The sequence below is a fragment of the Strix uralensis genome, chromosome 6 (genome assembly GCF_047716275.1).
Source record: "Strix uralensis isolate ZFMK-TIS-50842 chromosome 6, bStrUra1, whole genome shotgun sequence".
Classification (NCBI taxonomy): Eukaryota; Metazoa; Chordata; class Aves; order Strigiformes; family Strigidae; genus Strix; species Strix uralensis.
Window position 1 is genome coordinate 32463522 of NC_133977.1, and position 23569 is coordinate 32487090.

Below are 23569 nucleotides of genomic sequence, written 5' to 3' on the forward strand. Positions count from 1 at the left end.
GTCAAAGTTGCCAGTTTTTGAGACATGTGTCACTCAGTCTGACATGCAGGGTTTCAGAGAGGGAGAGGAGGGATGTGTTTCCTAGAGAACAAAACATCCCAGTGAAACTGATACAGCAACAAGTGGGTTTTGCTTTCTTGAAGAAAGGAGGGTGTGGAGCTGTTTGTATTTCCTTTGCAGTAATTGTCTGCTGCTCTAGAGTCTTATTTCTGTTTCTCTGCCCTTTGACCACCACGCTGTAGGGGCAGGAAAGTTCCTTGTGCAAGGCAGGGTGCATCAATAGAAGCAACTGGTACACAGAGCTGTAAGGGCCAGTTGTTGCCAGAGCAGGGAGCAGCCTGTGCTGCCTGGCCCCACAGCCAGCCTAGAGGCAAACTGCAACGCAAGGCAAATACACCCAAGCCAGCCTGAAGCAAGCCAGCTCAGGGTTGCAGAAAGATGGCCTGTGAGCCAGACCAAGCTGAGCTCTGTGCCCCCACGGTCACACTCTTATCAGTGTCCAAGACAACTGGCTTAAAGCTAACTTTGGTAATGGGACAGTTAGGTCCTGGTAAGGGGATAAATGAGCTAGACTGCTGATGGCCCGCTAGTATCAGCGGCATCACCACAGCAGAGTGAGGCCAGCAGCTGTGATCTGGCACAGGCCTACTGAAATCACTGGTTTACGATAGCTGGGGGAGCAAGGGACTAGGCAGATGACCAGAACCCAGGAGTCCTACCTCCTGATCCTCTGCCTCACCTACACTGCCTCACTAATACAAAACCTATGCCTGTCTGCCCAGCCTGGCCCCTTTAGAGCACACAGCATCATACCTGGTCAAAGGCCTGATCAATCTCTTCCTGGAGTATCTCCAGGAAGTTCTCGTTGAGGTCGATGAGCTCCTGGATGTTGCTGAAGATGCCTAGCAGCTGCTCCTGGCTCAGCAGCCCAGCTGCCTGCATGGGGAGGTAGAACTCCTCTTTGATGATGCGCAGGTCCTCTCCATAGCTGGCCTCCGTGTTGACAAACTCCAGCACAGACTCCTTGCGCTCTGTCCTGCGCTTGCGGCACTTCTCACAGAGGTCAGCCCGCCTCTGATTGCAGTTCTGCATGTCCGTCTCTACGGGGAGGTCCCTTTCTCCACAGTCGGTGCAGGGACGATGGGCTTCCCAGGCCTGCAGGGAGCTCAGCGTTTCGGATGCCCTGTTCCTCCACTTTCTGGCTGGCATCTGGCCAATGCCACTATCTGCCCTCTCCACATCTGCTGACTTGGTCCGTGTGGCCTCGCTGGGATCCAGGTCATCCCGGACATCGTTCACACCAACAATCCCGCTGTCCGTGCTCAGGCTGCTGACATTGCTCCAGTGATGTCTGGAGCGGAGGGAGCCACGTGGGGCACGGTGGGTCTCATCGAAGCTGCCACCATGGCCAAGGTTGGCTTTTGCTACCACTGGACCTGAGAACAGACACAAATCATTACAGGCACTGCCAGCTGCACAGAGGTCGCCTGGGGAGCTCAAGCTGGCACAGCCATGGGTGGTAGGAAGTCTGCAGGGGGGCAGATCTGGTGAAAGCAGGGCTGTTAGCCCTCCTCCCCTCCTGTTTTGCTGCTGGGAAGGGCAGGGGTTTCCAGATGAAGCCTGGGGCCTGTCATACCTGTACTGCCCACACCTGTGAACTCATCTGGGCGCTCTCTTTCCCTGCCATCTGCCAGGCAGGGACAGAGACACAGCAGAGTAGATCCTGATTTCTTGCACACCTGGGTTAAACCCAGAATGCTTCCCTCTCCCACAGCAGAGCTACTCCATATTTACACCAGCATAGCAGGGCTCAGCATCTGGCCCATCAACCCCCTCTGAGTGTGCCAAATGTGAGTACCATAGTCTCGCTCCTGCCGGCGCTTCTGTGCGTGTTGCCGTGCTGCAGCTGCAATCTTCAGCTCCAGCTGCTTCCTCTTCACTGAGTCTGTCGGCATAGGGTCACTGAAATGCGGCCGCAGCCGGCACTCCCGCTGGGCCTTGGCACCATCCATGCTCTCATGGACGATGTCAGAGCTGGATCGGCGGCAGCCAGGACTGGGGGTCTGCAAGAAAAGCAAGTGGGTTTGGAGCAAGGAGGTGGTCAAAGTAGTGCCTGGTTTGCAGCCACTGGACTTCAGTTGCCAAAGGAGGGAAAAGGCAACTCATCAGTGGTGGAATTGTAAATGCAACTCTGATCATTAGGAAATCCGTCCCCCCAGGTCCCTCTGTCTTGCTCAGTCCTAACAGCAAGAACTCCCCTCCCTCTGTTATTGTTTATCTCGGAGTACAGTGGCTTCATGGTGGCTGGATCATGGCTGTCAAATAACCATGAAGAAGTCAACAGCATAGTCCTGGCTAAGGGCCTAAACAGGAGGCTAAGCCTGTTCTCCAGGGATCTGAGCTAGCTTGCCTTTGTTCTGTGAACATTTCAGTGCTGGAGGGTCAGAAACTCCAGCCTCTATGTCTTACCTACATCAGCGGTTTGACCAAGTGGGGACTAGGAGAGAGTCTGTCTGATCTGGGCAGCCCAGCAATGAGGGGCTCACGGCACAGTGAAAGCCATAAAGCAATAACTTATTGCTGAACTCCCTACAAGAAATGCAGGAGCAGATAGGCAGGGGCACAACACTGACTCCCGTTTCATTAACTGTAATAAAAAAGGCACTAGAAATGCTTCTAACAGAGTTTAATTGCTCATAGGAGTTGGTGTGATTTCAGATCCCAGTCTCCCAGTCTGCCTAGTTCCTACAACAAAGGGATTCTTCAGAGCTTCTGAGAAAAAAAAATCCTAAACACATGCTCAAGATGAGAGGGGAATTTCTCTCCCTTACATTCCCTGCAGGTGGAGTGTCACTGGATGTCTCATTGCTTGGCTTGTCCTCCCAGGTCTCTGTTGCCATGGACATCGCTGTGGGCTGCTGGCTGTCCTCTGGAGGCGGGAGATCAGCTTCCCTCAGATCACACTGTCCCTTGGAGGGGGGTTTGGCAGCAGTCTCAGCATTGCAGCTGCAGGAGAAGAAGCAGACAGATGAACATCACGTATGCAGTTCACCTGCTATTCCCGACACAAATGAGACTGAGGAGCAAGCCCAGGTTCGAACAACCAGCCGCAACAGTTCAGGGAAAGTGCAGGCAGTGGTCTAGACTGGTCGGCATGGATGGCTGTACGTGTGTTTCAGGGGCTCTAAATGCAGCTCACTTATAGCAGTGCAAATTGGGTAATTGCACTCATGCCAGCATCAGTCTGGGATATCAGGTCTCGGGCGTTCACAGGACATTTTTGTGTCCATAAAACATGAGGTTCTCCCATAGGGACCAGAAAAACCTCTTTGTAAGTAGGCCATATCCATATTTGCTGCTATTTAAAGAGATGTTGTCAACACAGAAACCATATTGCTTATCTGGAAGAAAATCACCTGCTAAAAACCATAATACTTTGACAAGATTAGAGGATTAAAGGAACTTTCCCTCTGTTTTTCATCTCATATGATCCCAAGCCCATTGAAAACACTGGAAAGATTCCCTCTGCTTTCAGTGAACCCAGGATCAGGCCTCCTGGTGCACTTAAGAGTCCTGAAAAGACTGGCAGAGACTGTTCTCACTTTGCAATTCTGGGATGCTCTTATTCATGGCTATCTGGTGCTAACAAGGGCCTGGCCTGGCTGATAGAGGCAGCCTGTTCCAGCCCCACATTCCCTTCTCTGTAGACACCACCACCTCTCCAGACAGGCAGAGTCTGGTGCAAAACCACTGACTTGACAGAGTAGTTGATAGGCTGTAGTTTGCGATACTACTTGTAATATATATATATATATATTTTAAACAGACTCTCTAAGACACCTTATTTTCATGCATAATGAAGCCTGCTGGGAAGAATATTAATTTTTTCATTTTGGGTTTACTTATTTTTATGGGCTTGGATTCCTTTAAAAAGAAAGGTTGTGAGGACTGGATATGGATGCTTGTACATACAGGAAGCCAGTGTCTGGAACATATTTCAGTTTATGAATGTATTTTATGCTTAAGAAAACTCTCCTATGACAAAAATCTGCTTCTTCTTAAAGGCTTCACTTGTGAACTTGTGCTGGTAGGTCATACTGCTAATGTGCAATTTCAACACTGTCAGCTACAAGCAAACACATGAAACAGATGGGCGTTTTACTTACAATGAATGACAGTTGGCTCAGATAACAAACCATCAGCCAATACTGAAATCACTGAAGAGGGAACAAATCTCCCAGAACACAAACTGGCTCTGTTGTCAGGCCAGAAAAGTTGGTTTGCAACTTTGCAGCTGATGCTTTTTCATCTTCCTCCATTTATGGTTCCAGGTCCCAGCTGACACTACCAGAGGATTTACCAACTTAAAAAGAGTTTAGCCGTGGCTGCACAGCAATGGCATAGCGCTAACAACAGGCTCCTGGCTTTTACATTTTGCTGTGCTAACTCCCTGCCATGTGGATTTGGAAGCACCACTTCACCCCTCCAGGCCTCTTCTCCCCAGCCTGTAGAAAGCGAATACCAAGACCAGTGCTGTCACAGAGCAGTCTGTAGCACGGACCACATCAGTCCCCTTACAGGCTTGCAGTAAGAGCAGCGCAGGCACACAGCAAGGCTGTGATCCCACCATGGTACGGTCTTGGCCTGGTCGGCTTAAGAGGTTCCTGTCTCCTTCCTCCCTCCCGTCCCCAGCCACATTCGGGGTACCACTCCTTCAGCCAGTCCAGTGTAACTGTCTGTGTGGCCACAATCTAAAATCAGTCTTGAAATGATTTGGGTTTAAAAAAATATCCTCCCTCATGTATTCCCAGCCAGATCGTTTAATCAATGTTTCACTGAGTTGGGTAAAGTATCAACAGTTCAGCTGGACACACCTGTGGGAGGGAAGGCAGAGGTTAAGGAGCAAGAAAGCTCTTGGAAGAGGATCTGCCACTGCTGGAAAACCAGCATTTTCAAAAGCTGCTCCTGCTCAGTTTCTGGTTGAAACATGCAGAAAGAAGGGACCATGGTGGGGCACAGAGAGGCAATGGGATGTGTCCAAGGTCAGCAGCAGAGCTCAGAAATGGAATATTATCTTCTCTTCTTGATTCCACCCTTCCACCACACAGACCATACTCTCAGTGAGAAGCTGAGCTTTCATCTGTCATTCTTACAGTGTTTCAAGATCATCCACTTAAACATGGGAAGTACTCCAGAGTGTTACTGCTCCTCTAAGAGAAGCTGACAGCAGATCTCTGCTGACAAGGTCTGTAGACAAGATGCCACTGCTTATTGTGGTTCCCATAACCTAATAGGGATATTTTTAAAAAATCTTCAGATGTGACCTGCAGTGGGAATAAGAGCCAGTACTACCAAGAGACCTGAGCTAAGGAAGTGTGACTGGAGACTGAGAATATTCAACCCACCCCATGGTTGGTCAGCTAGAGGTAAGAAAGGCAATGATGCAAAGCCCACTTTGTGTGAAAGGAGATTTCTTCATCCCTGGTTTAACTGCTCTACTTCTAGTTGCGATTAGATCCCTCCTGCATGATGTACTGGCCATGCAGTGGTGGGGCAAGTGCTGCTCCCCAGAGCATCGCACCACAGGGAGGATACAGGCAGTTTTGTAGAACCACATCTTAGGGCTGCTTCTTTAACCTTTGTCCCTGGCTTAGGAGGAAGAAGGGACATTACCAAGAAAACGGGGTATTGCTCCTCCCTCCAGTCCCCTCCCCCAGCAAAGATCTGGGCTGCCAACAGGTCCACACCAATGCCTGCTCAAGTAGACCCCTCTCTGCTCACACAGAGCTGCAGAAGGGGGGACTCTGGCATGTTTCCTTCTGAGGGATCAAATCACTTACTGGGATAGGAGCTTTATGCCTGGGGTTTGTGTCAGTTTTCCCTGTTCTCTCCAAGACAGATGATGTGCTTGGGCCAGCACAGGGAGGACAGGTTTTGTCTGAATGTCCTTTTAAACCTCTGGGACATCATTTCTGAATCTCATGGAAGCAGAGGCACTGGGTGTGTGGCGTAAAACTAGAAACACACCTGCTTTCCTGCACGGTCTCTTTGGGCCTCTTCATGGTTGTATCATTGTCCAGGGCAGCAGTTCTCAGTTCCTGACTCTTATGTTCCTGACTCTTTCTGACTAATGGAAACATTTTTGACCACTCCTTCCCTCCTGGCACCTGCCTTCCAGACTGGGAATCCTCTTCTATGGGAAGCTGTTACTGTACCCACCATGCCAGTTTCATCCCAAATGCATCCCATCACTCTTTTCTGGCAGCCTTCCTTCTTAGTCATGTCCTTTGCTTTCTTCTGCAGGTTTTTGTTGTCACCTTGTCCCCCATTTCATAGACAGGAATCCCAGGTCCTTGCACGTCCTTATCCTGAACAATTCACCATTTAAACTAGATCAGAATGTAGACTATATATTGAAATGTGTAAGGATTTCCACCCAGATCTCAACACCCTTCCCCACCAGGACTACAACCTAAGAGAAAGGTATCCAGTGACCCATGAGGGATCTAAAGCCACCATAATTATGAAGTGGAAAATCAAATCTTCACTGATGAAATATTAAACCATCTAAATGAGTATTGAGTAATTAACTATGAATTAACTAGGGAGGCAATTAACTTACCAGTCAAAACTGCTTTGTAAAACGGCAACACTTACACAGAAACTCTAAGAGAAGACAATTTCAGCTACCTTATTCTGTGATGCTCCATCACAACATATCCATCAAAGGCTTGCTGAGCTCAGTATCTGTGGAAATGCAACCAAATCCCCAGTTTTCAGCTCATTTAATTTGAGACTTAGAAAAAATGTGGTCTGGATGTCAGCAATCATAATTTAGGACCCAAAACATCCAGCCAAAAAGTCTCCCACCTCTGCAGTGAGAATCAGCTTGAGTTATAAATGAGTATTCAGGTACTTCACATCTTGAGTGAAAATGATGGAAAATTGAGAAATTTCCAGATAAAACTGGAGTTTCCCACTAACCAGTACTTTGGCACTGCCAACAGATTTGTTTTCCTCCTGCTAGCCTGAAGAAATGACAGCCTTTATCATTAATTGTTATTACTAAGGTAAATAAACAGGCCAGGGTGGTTCCTTCACATGAAACAACCTCTCTAATACTGGAACCACTGTCATTTTCATGTTTAGATCAATTATCGTTTTGGTGTTAATAAAATCACCTCATACATTTTAACAAATTCAACTAGGGAGACTGAACACATTCACAGAAACAAAAACCACTGTGGATATTATAAGCACAGAAACCACAATGAAACCATGAAGGCCCTGGGCAGAGCGTTTGGAGGCTGGGAGAGTAGTGGGAAGAAAGATCATATGCACTGCTTGTTTCCTGTGTACTTTGCTATGCATGCACCCTGGGCTCCAGATACTAGTCAAACCTTTGATCTGCCTGGAGACAAGTGTTCTTAGTGCTCTCACTCATGGTGTGTGCCATTCTGTGTATTTCACCTCGCATCAATGATAAAAATAGCCTACTCAATGAAAATGGTTGCATACCATAACTTTCTCATCTGTTTCTTCATCAGGTTTTCATACTCTAGAAAAGCACAAAGGCTGGGCTGGACACCTGAAGGAAGCATTTAGGGCTCTGACACCACCTACTTCCTTCGGGATTATAACATTGCAGAAGTACTTCTGCTTGTCACTCTGGGTCTGTTTGCATGGGAGCTTCAGCTCCACAGTTCTTTCAGATGACTCTCACTCCTGTGCAGAAGTCACCAGTGTCTCCTCTAAAACCTGAGTCCAGTCTCAGAGCTCTAGCATTCCAGAAATACCAAGCCAGTATATAAGGTGCCCTGGCATTTCACACACTGCATCTGTGGACGTGGGAAGCAGCCAGGAACCAAGTCAAATGCAATTCTTGGCAAAACCAGTCCTGAAAACCAAGCATATGGAAACAAACCATTCTACCAACACTTACTCCTCCTTTTCCCATCAGCCTTATCTAGTGATAAGACAGCAGTAACTGCCCCAAATTCCTAGCTTCCAGAGCTTTGCTGATCCCTGTTGGGCCACCTGCCTGCATAGAAAGGGATCCCCATTTCTTTGCCAGGAGGGAGGTAATGGACCAAAGTGCCCAAAACCAGGATAAAGCAGTCCTTATGAACATCTGACCCAGAGAAGGGGAAAACCCTGGTTGGAGAAGAAGGAGGGAGGCTTTACGCAAGTATTTTCTCTCACTGCTTACGCTGAGTTGGCAGAAGGACAGTATTTGCAAGTACTTTCACTCGCTGCCTGTGCTGGTCTCCAGAGGGTGGTTAAAGACACGCAGCAGCCATCTTGCTCTTATTTGTTTGCCAGTTCACTACATACAGGCAGCAAGTGAAAGCACTTGTTGCTGCATGTCATACTACCTAAATTCATGTCCTGCAGTGGCAGGACAGACTCTTTTCAAAGAAAATCATATTAGTACTTTGCATTGCTCAGCTGTCCTCTACTTTTAGCAGATGTTAAAAAAAAAAAAAAAGATATTTCAACAATTTATTACAGAAATAAAATGGGTGGGAAATTGGGTGTCAGGACTACTAATGGCTGCTGTCCTGACAGGATTAAGGTATACAAAAATGCAAAGTCTAGATGAAAATGCTTTTTGATGTTTAATCCCACGCAAAGATGGAGTTTAAGCTCAACAGTTTACAGACACGTCCATGTGGTTATCAGAGACCCTAAGATGAAAGGCTCTGCCAACAGGATATTTATGCTATGGGAGTTAAATGTACATATCAGGACAGATATCAGATCGTTAACAAGGGAACTGCTTTCAGGTGACCCCAAAGAGCATGTTACCTTTTCTTAATAAGTTCCAGGGCTGAACCTATGAATTCATCCTTCATTTTTTGTAGCTTAGCTCCATAGCTGGATAAGTCTGTGGCTTCTAACAGCAGCGATGAACAGCAAGAGGACTGGGCTTCAGAAGTCAGTGACTGCCCTGCAAGGTGGAGGACATCATTTAACTGTCTTGTCTCTCCTTTCTGCTGCTCATCACTGAAGATCTCCTGCCCAGCTCTGTGTATTGCTACTGCCTGTAAAGGTGATCGTGGGATAGGGCTAGAGCAAATGGGAATCAGTGAACTATCCGGGCTGGAGATCTGGAAGGTTCTGTCCTTCACCTCAGGGCTGCTCATTCTGAAACCATCCCATGTGGCTGGATATTGGGAAAAGCCATCAGAGGTGTGGCTTTCATGGAACACATCGTCATCCTCCTCTGCTGTGACAGTGGCTTCATTCACAGCTTTGGTCCCCAGAGCTTCTGGGCAGACATTCTTATTGTTCTCCTCCAGGGTCTGGTTTGCAGGCAGACCCTTATTCAAACACTCTGTTGGCCCACTGCTGCTGACAGATGAATTTGCTTCCTTACTTCTCATTTGCTTGAATTCCTCAAAGGTGGGTATGTAGATCCTCCCTTTGCAGCGGCCTTTCTTGCTCTGTCCCAATGTGGCTTTGACATCTGTTTCCCCACTATATTGTTCCAGGGTTTCTGCTGTTCTGGATTTGGCCATCTCATGGCTGTCCCCAGCATGCTGAAGGGGCAAATTAGGGGAGCTATTCTGCCTTCGAAGCTGAAGCCTCCTCTGAGCCTCCTGCTTGATGTCTTCTGGACTGATGATCCTGTGTGCAAAACACAATCTCTGCCTCCCTGTGAGGCTGTGCCTGAGAGCAGTGTCTTCCACCAAAACCTTGCAGCAGTTGACAGCACAACCATTCTTGTACTGCCGACACATCTGGCATTCAAAAAACTCCCGGGCCATCAGGTCAGGCAGGGCCTGCGGACGCACTGGCTTACAGGGCTCTGCCACCTTACTGCTGTGCAGCCTCAGCTTCTCCTTCAGCTCTTTTTTGGCATCCCTGCGTAGGGCTCTTTCCTCTGGAGAAGGGAAAAGCCACTGAGGCACTTTGGCAAAGGGAGGGAGGAGCACATTCTGTGCCGATCGAGATGTCTGTTTAGCATGGAGAGAAAGGTTTCTCAGGGAGTCCGATGTGCTCTGTACTGGGGCCACATCCACACAACCTTCTGTCCACTGACTGGTGCCTCTATAGCGAAAGATGATCTCATTATCCAGGCTCCGGCAGTGAGAATACAGCCCAGAGTCAGCAACTGTTGCCCAGTGAAGGTTTTCCACGCTACGATACATCCGGTTTTCCACAGGACTGGCCAAAGGTGCCTTGCCTGTGTGGCAGGAGTCTAGAGTATGGAAGTCCCCAGAAAAAATATGACTGTCTAGGTTCTTTAGTGGATGCATGCTGCTAACCGAAAAATCCTTTAAGCCATGTTGTGCATAGAGCTGATTATTTTGGCAGCTCAAGATCACCCGGCAGTGTTCCTGTCTCTCATCAACATTGATGTATGTCATAGCAAATGCACATGGAGGCTCTAAGACAGTGGCGTCTAGGGGGAGAGGAGGGAGCTGGGGTGTCGCTTAGATGCCAGTCAATGTCCACAGACCACAGACAGCAAAGTGTGCTGCTGGGCACTCACATAAGAGAGCTCTCACATGGGTTGAGTCGCCATGCGTAGAAGACCTGTGAATGGAAGGAAAGATGAGTTACTGAAGCAGCCTGGCTATGACTCGCCGGATGCAACAGCAGGTCTGCTTCCAGGGAATGCAGAAGCCAAACCCCAACAGCTTGGGTAGAAACAGAGCAGCATAACTAGATGAGCCACGGGGCTTGGGGCAGGGAATCTTTTCCATCACTAGCCAAGCCAACAGTGGCCTTACACTACCTATCTGAATTTGGAGAAGTTTATCCTACCTACCCTCAGCAATTCCTTCACAGTAACACTGCTCAACTCTAGTGACAAATTCTCAGAAGTGCTTGCTGCAGGCTCAGCTTACTCACACAGCAGCACTAAGGAGATGGGAGGTTTACAAGAGATAGTGAGGTTCTTTCCCTCAAATGGTGTGCGGACAAGAGTATGTGGGTTAAGGAGGTGGCTGGGGGTGGGAAAGGATGACCTGACAGTGTAATCTCCTGGTAGCTCAAGTGGCAAGGAGGAAGAAGGCTAACTGGTGGTGGTTTTGTCCCTGAGAGTCACACTGCAGCCCCTTAATGCTCTGATTTACCCTTCACAGGGAAGATGCATATGGTTTAGTGACTGGTAGCCAAGCATTTCCAAGGCCTTTCCAGTGCAGAGACAAAGGTACCTCACAGACTTTCACAAATGCACCCTCCTGACCCCTTAGCAACAGGCCCAAATGATCACACACCATGACAGCTCAGCGGAGGGCCAGAAAGAGATCACGTGGTTTCTGAGGCTGTTCCTGTCATTCCTATGATCTGTGTTCAGCATTGTAAGGCCCAGGGAATCTAAGTGACTAAATCACATGTTCAGAGCAATGCAGAGAATTAAATCCCAAAATGTCAGTTTGGGCCAGCAGGATGAAGACTAAGTATCTAAGTCATCCTTGGAAGTGGAAGGAGCCTCCTTACATTGAATGGAGAGACTCCAAATTTCTCATGGACTTGCCAGCAGTCACACGAGACATCAGTGCCTGCTTACAGCCGTGTCCACTCCCTCCCTGGCAACCAGAGGCAAAGGGAACGAGTGAGTGCCATATGTAAAGGAGAGTAAGACTGAACAGGGGATATGGGGTTAGCCTGAGATTCCTAAGGGCAACATAGAGCTGGGATGGCGGGGCATTGGTCTCTATTAATAAGCCAGGCAAGAACCAAACAGGTTGAACACCCAGGAAGAGGTCTTGGTAAAGATAGGATCATGTAATCACAGAAGTTACAGCCCAGACTGTTTGCTTGCTTTGTAGTGCAGCTGGGTTCTCCACACGCTGCCAACCATTCGGGCAGCACAGATACCTTAACCAGGAGGGGAATGAAGAGGCTTGTTACTCCCTGAAGGCTAAGACACCTCAGGCATCTAACTGTGTGAGGCACCAACAGACATCTTCCATTTGAGAAGTCTGAGGTCTGAGGCAGTGTATTGCCTGGAAGCCAATCTTGGTAACTCGCTGGTAGCTTGATTCACCCCTTGCTTAGAGTGGTGCAAATTAGCATACTTTCCCCTCATTAATGAAACTATCTCTAATCTAATCCCAGAAAGGGAAGGCAGAGCTGCTCCTGTGGATCATCACTGAATGGAGAACATTTCCCTCTTTTGTAATTGCTAAAAATAAAAATTAAAACTAGGTCTCAAGGTGTGGCTGTTCCCCAAGATGTCACAAGCACTTCTCACCCAAGTCTTCTCATGGTGGGGCTGGTGTTCCCCTTTCTTCACGGCTCTGGAGGAGCCCACAGGTGACAGCAGAGAAACGTGAGGATCAGGACTTTCTGTGATCATAGGTTATAACATGATCTGTCAAGAAAGAGAGAATGAGATGATGTGAGAGCCAGTCACTGGGTAGGGAACAGGGCTCCTGGTAGTGCCAAAGGGCTCCTGTGAGAAAGTGCTGTTAATGAGAGATGCCATGGCCTGTCAGGTTGGTCTGTGATCAGGACACAGCCACGGGACTAAAAGCCACCGTGTACTTTCTGCACTCTGCTTTCAGACCAAGTAGAAAGAGAAAACAACCCTTGCTGTAGTGAGAACTGAGAATAAAGAGGTTCTTGCCCAAGGCAGGGAGCTACATACGGTAAGGCCTGAAGAGAAACCAAGGCCCATGTGAGGCAGGCTCCTGGGCTACACATTTGCTTGGCAAGCTCTGCGTGTATGTGTGTGAGAGCAAGGGAGCCGGAGAAGAAAGAACGCAGGCAGGGGGAGAAGCAGTCACTAGGAACAGCAAGGAAGCAGAGCCACAGAAATGATGGGGTGGGATCTGTCTGTGGCTGCCCCCTTTGTGAACAGATGGGGCAGCACTGAAAAACAATTGACTTGTGTCCTCATGGTCTCTCTTCAGGCGGAAGTTCACTGTGGCCCATAGTGCTGACCACTCTTTGGGCTGCAGGACAGCTGCAGTGACACCAGGCATGGGTGGCCACTGGCCACTCTGCCCCTGCCTGCTCAGGTGCGTGGCACAGACCATGCCGGGGGGTTGCGTCCCTCTGTTACATGGGGGATTGCCTCAAACCCGCCGGCAGGAGAGGGTACCCCTTTGCCCCACAGGAGAGCAGAGGCCCATTTCCCCAGTGGGTGCAGAAGGTGCCAGTGCTGATGAGCACTGCCAGGACCTGCTGCTGCTTTGCCAGGGCAGGATTCTCCAGAAGGTGTGCATGGGGCAGCAGAAGTTGCTTTCAGGGAAGGAGTACGTGGGAGAAACCTCCTGCCGGCAGAGTGGGGCAGGCAGAGAGTGAGGGACAGAGAGGGGGAGCCAGAGGCAGGTTTGCAGAGCCGAGGACCCAGACAAGACGAACAGCCAGAGCCGGCTGTGAGAGACGGCAGGAGACAGAGACTTTCCAGAGGAGGCTGTATAGAGTTTGCTGACACACAGTCAGGCACCAAAAATTACTGGATTAAGTGAAGTAAGAGGGGAACTTTGTTTCCAAATAATTTATTTTAATCTTTGTCACCCATCAGAGCTGACTTTTCTTTCTCTAAAAAGTGACTTTTTGCTCTAAGAAAACACTTCATACATGGGAAGTGCCTTTGATACTTTCAGGAGAGCTCAGAGCAAAGATCTACATGGATGTAGCTCACAGGTGGACGTGCAAGGGGATTCAATGCCCCGGCTGGAGTGAGAGGGAGCCTCAGAAATCAGTGAGCTCTGTTTTGCCTCACACCTGCAAGGCAGCTGTGGAGATCTCATAACAGCCAGCTGGGACAGGAGCACCTTTCTTCCCTGTCACTCCATCCTTTAAAGGACCACCTCTTCCCTACTGAGCAATTCTAATCTTGCCCAGTCCCCCCATGTCACTACCCTGAGGGCTGCGCACAGCATTTCAGGTAGCTAAGTTTAATTTCACTGAGCACCCAGGCCAACTGCTGCCCAAGTCACGACCTGGGAAGGGGGACCGGCTGTGCTGAGGCACAGCCCACTTCCCCTGCAGCCCAGGGATGCTTGGAGCAGCAAGAAAGCAGAGAACTCTCTAAAACACCAGATATTTCTGACTTGGCCTGTAACCAGGAAACACTGAGCCCTTCTCCCTCCTTCCCCTGTTCTTGTGCTTCACTCCTCATGGCACACAGCAACAACATCATTTCAGCTCAGATGCCTGTGTTTGTCAGGTCAGTGACACTGCTGTAATATAAACCATGTGTCTACACCCCCACTCTTAAGTAACACACGTGTTCCAGGCGCTTTGCTGGAGGAGAGCACGAGATGGAGACAGAAAAAAAAATCTGAGTTAAATATGCTTATGGCTGATATGCTAAAGATGATCTTTCAGCATATCCTTGCAGGCTCACTGTACATACAGAATATTTAGCTGCAGTCTTACATGGTTACCATCGAAGAAACACTGGGAACTACAGCAACATGAAAGAGTCTGTCCTCCCACTACCTCAGTGCTACGACTACAGCAGGTGATCCCAGGTATGGAAACTAGCAAATGCCACTGAAGTGCTAGGCAGTGGAGAAAAGTAAATGCTGACCTCTCACATGGTGACCCAACTCTGGCTCCTAATTCACCCTCTCCTGAAGGCACACAGCAGTCCTAATGCACCCTGTGTTCTATTCCAGTTAAACCAAGCAGTGACTTGTCAGTTCTTTGTTGCTCCCTGGTGTATGTGAGCACTGTGAGTTGATGCTGCACTCCTTCATTTACCCACTTGGGTACTTTCGGCAGTCCTGTCCACACTTCCCCAAAGCTAGGGCTTTATTCTAGTCCAGCAATCCTCCAGGCCAATGCTGACTTATTCCAGGACAAATAGCAAAAAAGAGCTTAGTGTTGGCTGCCGCTGTGGGAATGGCACATCACTGCTCTTCGATCACAGGCACGTCTGTGCGACATTTGCCTGTTCCCTGGCTCAGGGACTGAAAAGCTCCTGGTGGATATGAGCCTCACGCTTTAAGTGAGCATAAAACTAAAGGCATCGTGTGCTCAGCTTATTCTCTACCATGTGATTCAGTTTAATCAACTTCTCCACTACTCTGATAAGTGCCTGCTTGGAGACTTGCCACTAACCTTCACTCTCTTGCAAAATCCCCCCGAAGAACTTCTTTCTCAAGGATCAAAGCTTGAAGGATAAATTATTCCTTCTCATACACATAAGAACCGTTCTGCCTGGCTGACCTTCCCAGCAAAGCACCAAAGTGTCAGGAGGATGAAGCAGGCAGGCACAGGATAAGTTGTTCATTGCTGCTGAAAAGCACTGTGGAGAGGATCAGTCATGTCCAAGGACTCCAGGGACACCAGGACAGGGGACCACAGAGCTTCACCAGGCCTCAGGAAAAGAGGCCACCAAATCTGGCAGGGCTGAGTAGGTTTGCCAGTGCTGTTTCACAGAGTTCACTGCAGCAAGATTTGCTTGACAGACTTGTCAAACAGGGAAGCTTGTTTCATGAGATGGTGGAGAGCAGCTTGCTATTGTCTGGCCTCTCCTGCCTTGATCAGAGAGATCACGTGAGGCTGGTACAATTTCCACTTTCCACATTTACAACAAGCAAATTAACTTCTGAGTCATGGCCATCACACCAAACTCCTGTTTCCAGGGGAGGGGAGTAACCAGAGTCACCTTACTCCATCTTGAAATAAGAGATTAACCTTCAGGTCTTACTCTAATTTCTCTGCATTGGGTTTCACAAATTGCACCACTGAACAGAGGTTGGTTTATTCTGGAGTACAGTCTCCCTTTTATTTCAGAGATCTAACCAGCTAGAGGGATGCAAAAGGCACATTTCAAGAGCTGTACAAAGGATTTTAGCAAGCTATGATACTGCTGTGAGTTTTTTGCTATCTGATACAGAAAACCTCATGGACACAACATGATCTGTCTACTGCTGTGTCATGCACATCACTTCAGCTGCTTAGCAGAACACCAGCAATCTCAAGGGAAAGAATGCCAGATACATCTATTTTTTCAAGTTAAAGGTTAACAAGAAAAATAAAGGTGCCTTGGCTGTATTTGCTTTCTTAGCTGTTCACTTAACCAGAGCTGTGCTGCAGGAACTCGACGCAGTAGGATGATTAGGTGGCTGCAGTTACAGTTCTTGGGATTTTTTGTCTGTTCTGGCAGCTGAAACAGGAACAGGGCTTATACAGTGTCTGTTAATTGCAGCTGGAGAGGTACAGTCACAGTAGTTAACTAAACCAATACAATTTCCTGTGTTTCTTTTCCTTCCTAGGGTAAACAGCTAAGCATAACTTTCCTTATGTCTGCAGTATTATCACTGCTTTCATTGTCTGCTCCATGGCACAAATCAGGATCACTAACAAAAGGAACAACTGCCATCTTGGTTTCAGGTATATCAGGTGATATAGAGAAAACCATAACCTCTATAGTCTGCTCACTGTATTTACAGTCCTTGTGTTCTCAGCTTAATCATGAGCATGGACCATGTAGCCTCAGAGACAGCTTGGCATGGGGAACAAAGTCTCTCTTGAACCTCTGAAGATCCAGTGCAGCCCAGGGTCTAGGAGTTTGCTGAGAGCACAGGCAATGGCATTAAATTTCTGCTGTGCAATGAACTGCTTCCCTTGTGACATGACATTCCCTAACCATTTTTCTCCTTTCACATCTCTTCTCATTCTTTTCAGGTTTTTTCTTCCTGTTTCCCCAACTCTTCTTCCGTTCCACTGCATTCAACACAAGTTTACACAGCCAATGTGTGGCTGCTGCTTAACAGGTACCATTTCTGAAGCATCACCACCATTACCACTGCCTCCAGAAAAAGGACTGATCTTGGCTGCGGTCAGGGCTGGCTGATCAGAGCAGCCCAAAGGTATACATGTGCCAGCCAGATGTGCCAAAGGAGAATCTGTTCACATTATCTGTCAATCAACATGTGAACATTCTGCTGTGGTACACACAGTTCCACCACAGGGAGAGTGTAGGAATCACCATAACTTCACATGAACTTCTATTTTGGTCAGACTGGCTCCTAAACAGTCTCAAGGAAGTGGAAAAGCTAATCTCAAAATTTTATGGAATCACTTAAAGCCTTAAGCATTCTTGGCTCCCTTTCTGGTGGGTTTTTAAGCTGTTTGGGAACTTTGCTTTCCTGACATGAAAGGTTTCACCTGAGAAGCCCTACTGCTCCACACATCTGTGCACTTGGCAGCAGCGCCTTTGATGAATTTTTCTGGCTGCTCTCTAAATCTGAGCAGCTTCTCCTTCTTCTGTCACAGCATGGTTTTCTCCTTGTGTTCCTCCTTCAGAAAGGCTGTGATGACATACTTCCAGCCTACCTCTATCTGATTTCAGGCAGTATACTTTCAAGGTGGCCTGCATTCCCTCTTGTTTCCTTTCTCTGAAAAAGGGTACCCTCTTTTGTTTCACCAATGTACTACTCAATCTCTTGGACAATACTGCTCCAACATTCCCGCTGACAACGCTGCAGAGGGAATGGAGCTTGAGAGGATTAGCATTCACCTTGCAGCAAAGGAAGGCTGAGTATGTTGGTTACTGTAACAAATGCTCCTGGAGACACCAATGTGACACCCCTACATGTGTCCCAGCTGGAGCTGCTTGGCAGCATCGGCTGTGAAGCGTGTCAGGATATGGCATCACCCATCACCTGCCAAGCTTTCAGTGAGTCAACACCCTGGTTGGCCACAAAGCTCCTTTGGATGGCTCCTCAGGAGGAAAAAAAGTCCTATTTGCAATAACGTCCCCTCCTGGGACAGATCACCCACAGCAGCTATGAACCTGCAGGGTGCATCCGATCAATAGATCCTGCACGTGTAACACCACGAGCCACTCTGCTCCCCTCTTACAGCTGGAGAAAGAGCCCATGGGGGTTATAACCAAGCAGAGCCAATGCTTAAGCTTGAGTTAGCTGATGTTCAGGACCCAGGTGGCTTCCCCTGTCCTGTGTACACACCATGAACCATGCATTCCCATGCCTTCGAGTCATGCACAGCAGATCTTGCCCACCACCCACCTTGGTCTTGGCATACACACACAGCAAGCACTATTAGCCTCCTGAGGAACAGACTTGAACTGAGCACAGCCTCCAACCCTGCTCCATAACCGGCTCCAAGCTCCCTGGCTCAGATACATGCAGTTCTCAGAGGCGAATCTGAGCCAGGAAAAGCTATCCAGTCCCCTGTGAGAGGTGGGAAGTACAAAGCCATATGTGAGCCCACTTTACAGCCTGGCACCTCCAATTCCGTTTCAAATTCCTACTCTGCACTGATTAACATCAGCACTAACTGCAGAAAATGGTTGCAATATGGCTACAACTGAATTTATTATTCCTGGGGGGGGGGGGGGGGGGGGGGGGGGGGGGGGGGTGCATGTGTATGAAAAAGATCAAGGCTGTGACTTGAAGCTCAGCCTCAGCAAAGGACCCAACACCAATTATAACTTCCCAGCGACAGCTCCAGACCATTCTCCTCCAGCTTCCAGCTGACAAAGGTGCACCCCGAGCACAACCCCACCGATGCTGAGTCGATTGCTAGACATGCCTCTGTAAGCCAGCCCAGTACTGCCAGCCTAGAGGCCTGTCTCCAGCAGTGATCAGCGGCAGGCAGTTGTGGAAAGAGCAGACACAGATAGAGCAGCAGGTAGCTGATGAGGTGGGGAACTACATCTCAGATCATCTAAAACCATCTTGATCCTCTGCATGTGTTTCACGAAGGTAGAGGGGGCAGTGCAAAAAATGCAGGGGGCATGTTGAGTTAGGTGAACGCGAGAACTGAGAGAAGTCAATCAAGCCTGTAGCAGGGAAGAGCTGGCCTCTCCCTTCCCCTTGCAGCATGTGATGAGGATCAGCAGAACCTTCACCTAAGGCACTCAGCTAAGTGTTTTCTCCTTATGTGCAGTGAAGACTGGCTTTTCAACTTACATTTTTCACTCACTCTCTGGTAAGAAAGAGGTAAAAAGCCAAGTCACACTACATGGGGGGAAAAAAAATCAGTCTCTTTTTTAACATCACCATTTAACCCATGATTTAATTTCAGGATGTGCAGGGCCTGAGCCATGATGCTGCATTTTTTCAAGGTGGAAATACTGCTGGCTGGACTAGCAACACATGACCAACAGGGAACACCAAAACACAGTTTTTCCCATGTCCTGTTACACTGCCTCCACCAGTCCCAGGAAGACAACAGAAAACCAGTCCTATACTGTTGGATCCATCAGGGTTGCTGAAGGGATTCCTCATTCCTTGTTCTAAGATTACTCCAAGAGTCTCAGGCCAATCCTTAAAATACATAGTGCAGAGAAATTAAACATTCTAAGAATAAGGTGTATGTCAAAACCTCAAACTTTGAGTGCACTAGTGGTTTACTACATTGGTCTTTTCAGCAAGGCAGTATGAACCCTGATTCTCATAGTGGGGAAAAAAATCCCCCAACCTATTGATTTCAGTTCATTAACTTTGCACTGGAACCCAGTCCAGCACCCCCCCAAAGCTGATGGAAGGTGGATGTGCAGAGTCCTTCTAAACCAGCAACACATGCCTCACTGGTGAGCTCAGAGAGAGGCCTGGGGAAGGAAGGAGGTGTTCAGGAGGGTGAGGGATGATCTCACCCTACACCTTGTTTGGTCACATCCCAAACCTGTCAGGCACTTTGGCATATTGCTGGCAGAGGCAGATGTGGCGTGAGGAAATGTGGATGGCAGTAGTGTCAGCAGTCCTGGCCAGGGTGGGGATGGCCATGGGCAGTCACACTTCCCATTCCTCTGAGCGTGGAGGTACTCAGCAATGCTTCTACAGAAAACCTGAGAGGACTGTACCCATCAGTTGTCTCAGTTGAGGGATTTGGCCTCAGAAGGTCTGGTGCTGTATGTTGCCTGCTGCCAGGCAGTGAGAGTCCTGACAGGGAACTGGTGCAGCTGGCCAGACTCTGCCTTCTGAGTCAGCCCCAGGGAACATCGCAAGCTTTTCCCTACCTACCTAGGAGAATTTCTTTTCTACTTTTTTGCAGATTTTCAGCTCCTCAATCCCCAACTCCTTCCATGGGCCTCTCTACACGCACCCCTCCCTTTCAGATGTCGATGCTTTTCAGCTGTGGGCCAGGCCATGAGCTGGGTCTAAATCAGTATAGCTTGTCAATGCTAATTTACACCCGCTGAGAATTTCCCTTCCTTCACCATTTTGCAGAATTATATGACATGTCTTTTATCTCTCCTCACAGTTTAGCCTGCTGTTTCCCTTCCCTGGCCCCTGAGCCTCCTGCTTTGCTCTGAACTCCCTGTAGGTTTGCAGGATAAGTTGCTTATTTGCAATGTAAAATGTCTCTCCATGCCACAACCCCGTGCAAACAAACCCAAGAGAGGCACATTTATCCTTACTTGAGCAGCAAATCCAGCCTCATCTTTTCCTGGCAGCAGTTCCCTACAACACACACTGCACATGACTTGCTAAGGGAAAAAATATTGCACTACGCAAATGCAGGACCTCTCCAGGGAGATGTAGGGGAGGGAGAACGAGAGGACTGATCCCACAGAGACCCTGAGCTCTCGCCTTTCTCCTTGAAGCTGATGGTGATGGCTCGCCACTCATCTCAGCACTGTGTAGACTCTGACTGTCAATAGGCAGGATACCATTAATGACTTCTTGTTGCTATGGTGATATTGATGGATAGTCCCTGGGGTTGGTGGGAATTTAGGGAAAGCTAGCAAAAAAAAAAAAAAAAGTGGGTCAAAAATATCCCCCAGGAAAATGTGTTTGCCTACAAATGGGCAGTTGTATGACATCGTAGACAAATTCGGTGGCCCTTCACACTTCCTGACTCATCCTCCCTCTTTACAAGAACAACATGGTATTCTTCAGAGCCACTGCAAACACTCCTGCTCACAGCAGGGCTCTGGCGCATAGGCGCACTGCTGCAAGTGCATGTCATTACCAGGCGTTATTTCTGCAGCTTCACCCCGGCAATTCATTTCACATACAGAGTACAAATCTTGGTTCCAGTGAAATCACTTGGACCTGTGCCAGTGGGCACAGAGCCAGGATTTTCCCCAGCTCGCAGGATGCCGTATCACAAGTGACAATTCATTCAGCTGCCACGATAGCCACTGGGAACCCTCTGCCTCTCCAGAGCTATTTCAAGCATGGAAAAGAAGTCACTGTTGCACGAAGTTTTTTGCTCTGTTTTCCTGAGGCTCAGTGCTGTGTACTCACCAAAGGTGGTGTCATGGGCTCTCCCACAGCTTCCTACACTGCAATATGCAGTTCAGAGTAATCTTTTACCTTCATCCTAGCTGAGTAATGACCGCTTAGCAAGGACGGGCTGTGCTCCAGTCACAACTGGGTCCTGTCACCTTGCACAATTGTTTTAGGGATTTGGGGCACAGAAACCACCCTCCTAAAATACCAGTTCTCTCTTTGGCCTTGCTTTCTCTGGGAAAAACATTCCTAATTCAGGTTGGTGACATATTAATGAAGAATTGATAAAGTCCCTCTTCCTCTGCACATGCTGTTTATCTAAGCCCACCAAGGGGTGTACAAACTGCAAGATGCCTTGTTGGGGGGGGGATTTTAGTACAATTAATGAATTTCAGAGTATGCTTTTTGTCCTAGCAAAGGCTCTTACCTTTTCTGCTGTGTTTTATGCCTAGGAGTTGCCCTATACACATAAAAACTTCCTAGAGAACTTTTTACTCCAAACAGCAGTACCACTCCAGGCATGTACCACTTCATCACCTGATGGGCATTCTTACTCCAGAAAGTTGGTTTGTATCTGTTATTGCAGAAGAAGAATATCCACAGGGGAGCAGTATCTATAGCAGTATCATTATGCAGACAATTTTGCCAGTAAATGCCCCAGTGTAGATCAGATCCAACTGATGTGCCAGCTTTTCCAACTACTTGTATGTTCAGATCCTTTGCCTCTATGTGAACTCAGTAACTAGAGACAAAATTATCCTGCCCTTCTCTTTTGCATCTTTTGATAAATGTAGTTTTAATGAACTATGGAGTCTGAAAGCACTTTACATCAGGAACAGATCCCAAGAGCAAAATTCAGTTAGTTTCTCCTACATTACATGTTGCCATTCATCAAATTTATTGAGCAAGGTTCCTAAGCATGTGGAGGCCGGACCAGCACTGACAGAGGCTCTCTCTTGTATAGTAACCCCTTGATCAGACTGCCAGCATCATTTATTTGCTTGTGTTTCATATTCTTGAATGCTCCAGTAAGCTATTTTTCCCAGTTGACTATCAGAGGCAAAGGCTGCTCTTTCAAGTTGGATTTGCCCCTCCTCCCTTCCCCTCCATTTCGCTTAGCTATGGAAATGATTTGGGGTTTGGTTTTTTTCTCCTAGCTCCTTTTGCCTGCCTGTATTAGCAGTTTTAGGAACATCGATGGCTGAAGAAGACTCCAGTTGATGTCCTTCCTGTAGGAGATGTGGCTTGCAATCAGCACACATAATTGCTTTGCTTGATGTGCTGCTGGCCAGGGCAGAGAGCACAGAACCAGTTGCCGCATCCTGTCTTTTCCCCAGCTAGGAGCGAGGGGATGTGGGGCTCTGAGTGCTGTGGGTGGAAGAAAGGAGGTATCACCACGAACGGGTGGGGCCAGACAGGGGCAGGAACTGGTTTATTGTACTGGGAGACAGAGAAGGCTATAGGAACATAATAGCTTCTTGAAACAGGATCTCTGCCTGTGGGGAACTGTTGTTCTACTGCATATACAGCTATTATTTTTCTGCTAATGACTCTGTGGCTGCAGAGCCATGGTAGGTGGTGAACTGCCCAGAGCAGCTCACGGCTAAGCAGAAGTGGCCAGTTTGGGCTGGGCTGGAGCTCTGGGTTCATAGAATCACAGAATCATCTAGGTTGGAAAGGACCTTGAAGATCACCTAGTCCAACTGTTAACCTAACATTGACAGTTCTCAACTACACCATATCCCTAAGCGCTATGTCGACCCTACTCTTAAACACCTCCAGGGGCGGGGACTCCACCACTGCCCTGGGCAGCCCATTCCAACGCCTAACAACCCGTTCTGTAAAGAAATGCTTCCTAATATCCAGTCTAAACCTTCCCTGGTGCAACTTGAGGCCATTACCTCTTGTCTTATCACTCATTACTTGGTTAAAGAGACTCATCCCCAGCTCTCTGCAACCTCCTTTCAGGTAGTTGTAGAGGGCAATGAGTTCTCCCCTCAGCCTCCTCTTCCCAGTATGCATAAATCCCAGCATACCGGGAAGAGGACATATTTCAGAGCGCAACTTTCTAAGTGTGGTCTGACCTAAACAGCTGGTCACCAAAAGCTTCTCAGAGCATATCCCTTACATCAAGATATTTACCTTGATATAAGTTCAGATGCCTTCAAGATAGGAGAATCTCTCTGGGCTGTCTTTGACTCCAGCTGGGCATTAACTCCCAGGTGACCCCACAGGAACAGGACTTGGAGAGATCAGTCTGGAGGCAATACAGATCCAGGGGATTTCTCACCACGCACAAACCGGGCCTCACCTGTCCCCACACGCATCTGGTTTACTGGCAATGTTTTTAAAGTTGCCATCAAGAAACAAATTCTAAGACTGATTAATACCAACACATATGCTCTTGGGATGCTTCTAATGACATCTATGTATTTTAACTTACG

General features: G+C 48.2%; 1 protein-coding gene across 4 annotated transcripts in view; it reads right to left on the minus strand.

The window, feature by feature from the left end:
- The window catches only part of LOC141945425 (uncharacterized), a 46711-nt gene that overhangs the window by 2658 nt on the left and 20484 nt on the right, over window positions 1-23569 (minus strand). For 2 of the 4 annotated variants that reach the window (XM_074873573.1, XM_074873575.1), the window contains exons 2-6: window positions 12209-12328; window positions 8809-10542; window positions 2832-3006; window positions 1859-2063; window positions 814-1436 (exon numbers count right to left, since the gene is read on the minus strand). In XM_074873573.1, coding sequence (XP_074729674.1) covers window positions 814-1436; window positions 1859-2063; window positions 2832-3006; window positions 8809-10373 — 2568 coding nt within the window. In that variant the 5' untranslated portion in view covers window positions 10374-10542; window positions 12209-12328. Of the gene's footprint in view, window positions 1-813; window positions 1437-1858; window positions 2064-2831; window positions 3007-6219; window positions 6349-8808; window positions 10543-12208; window positions 12329-23569 lie in introns of those variants that run through there. The other 2 variants (XM_074873574.1, XM_074873576.1) reach the window with 2 other exon arrangements.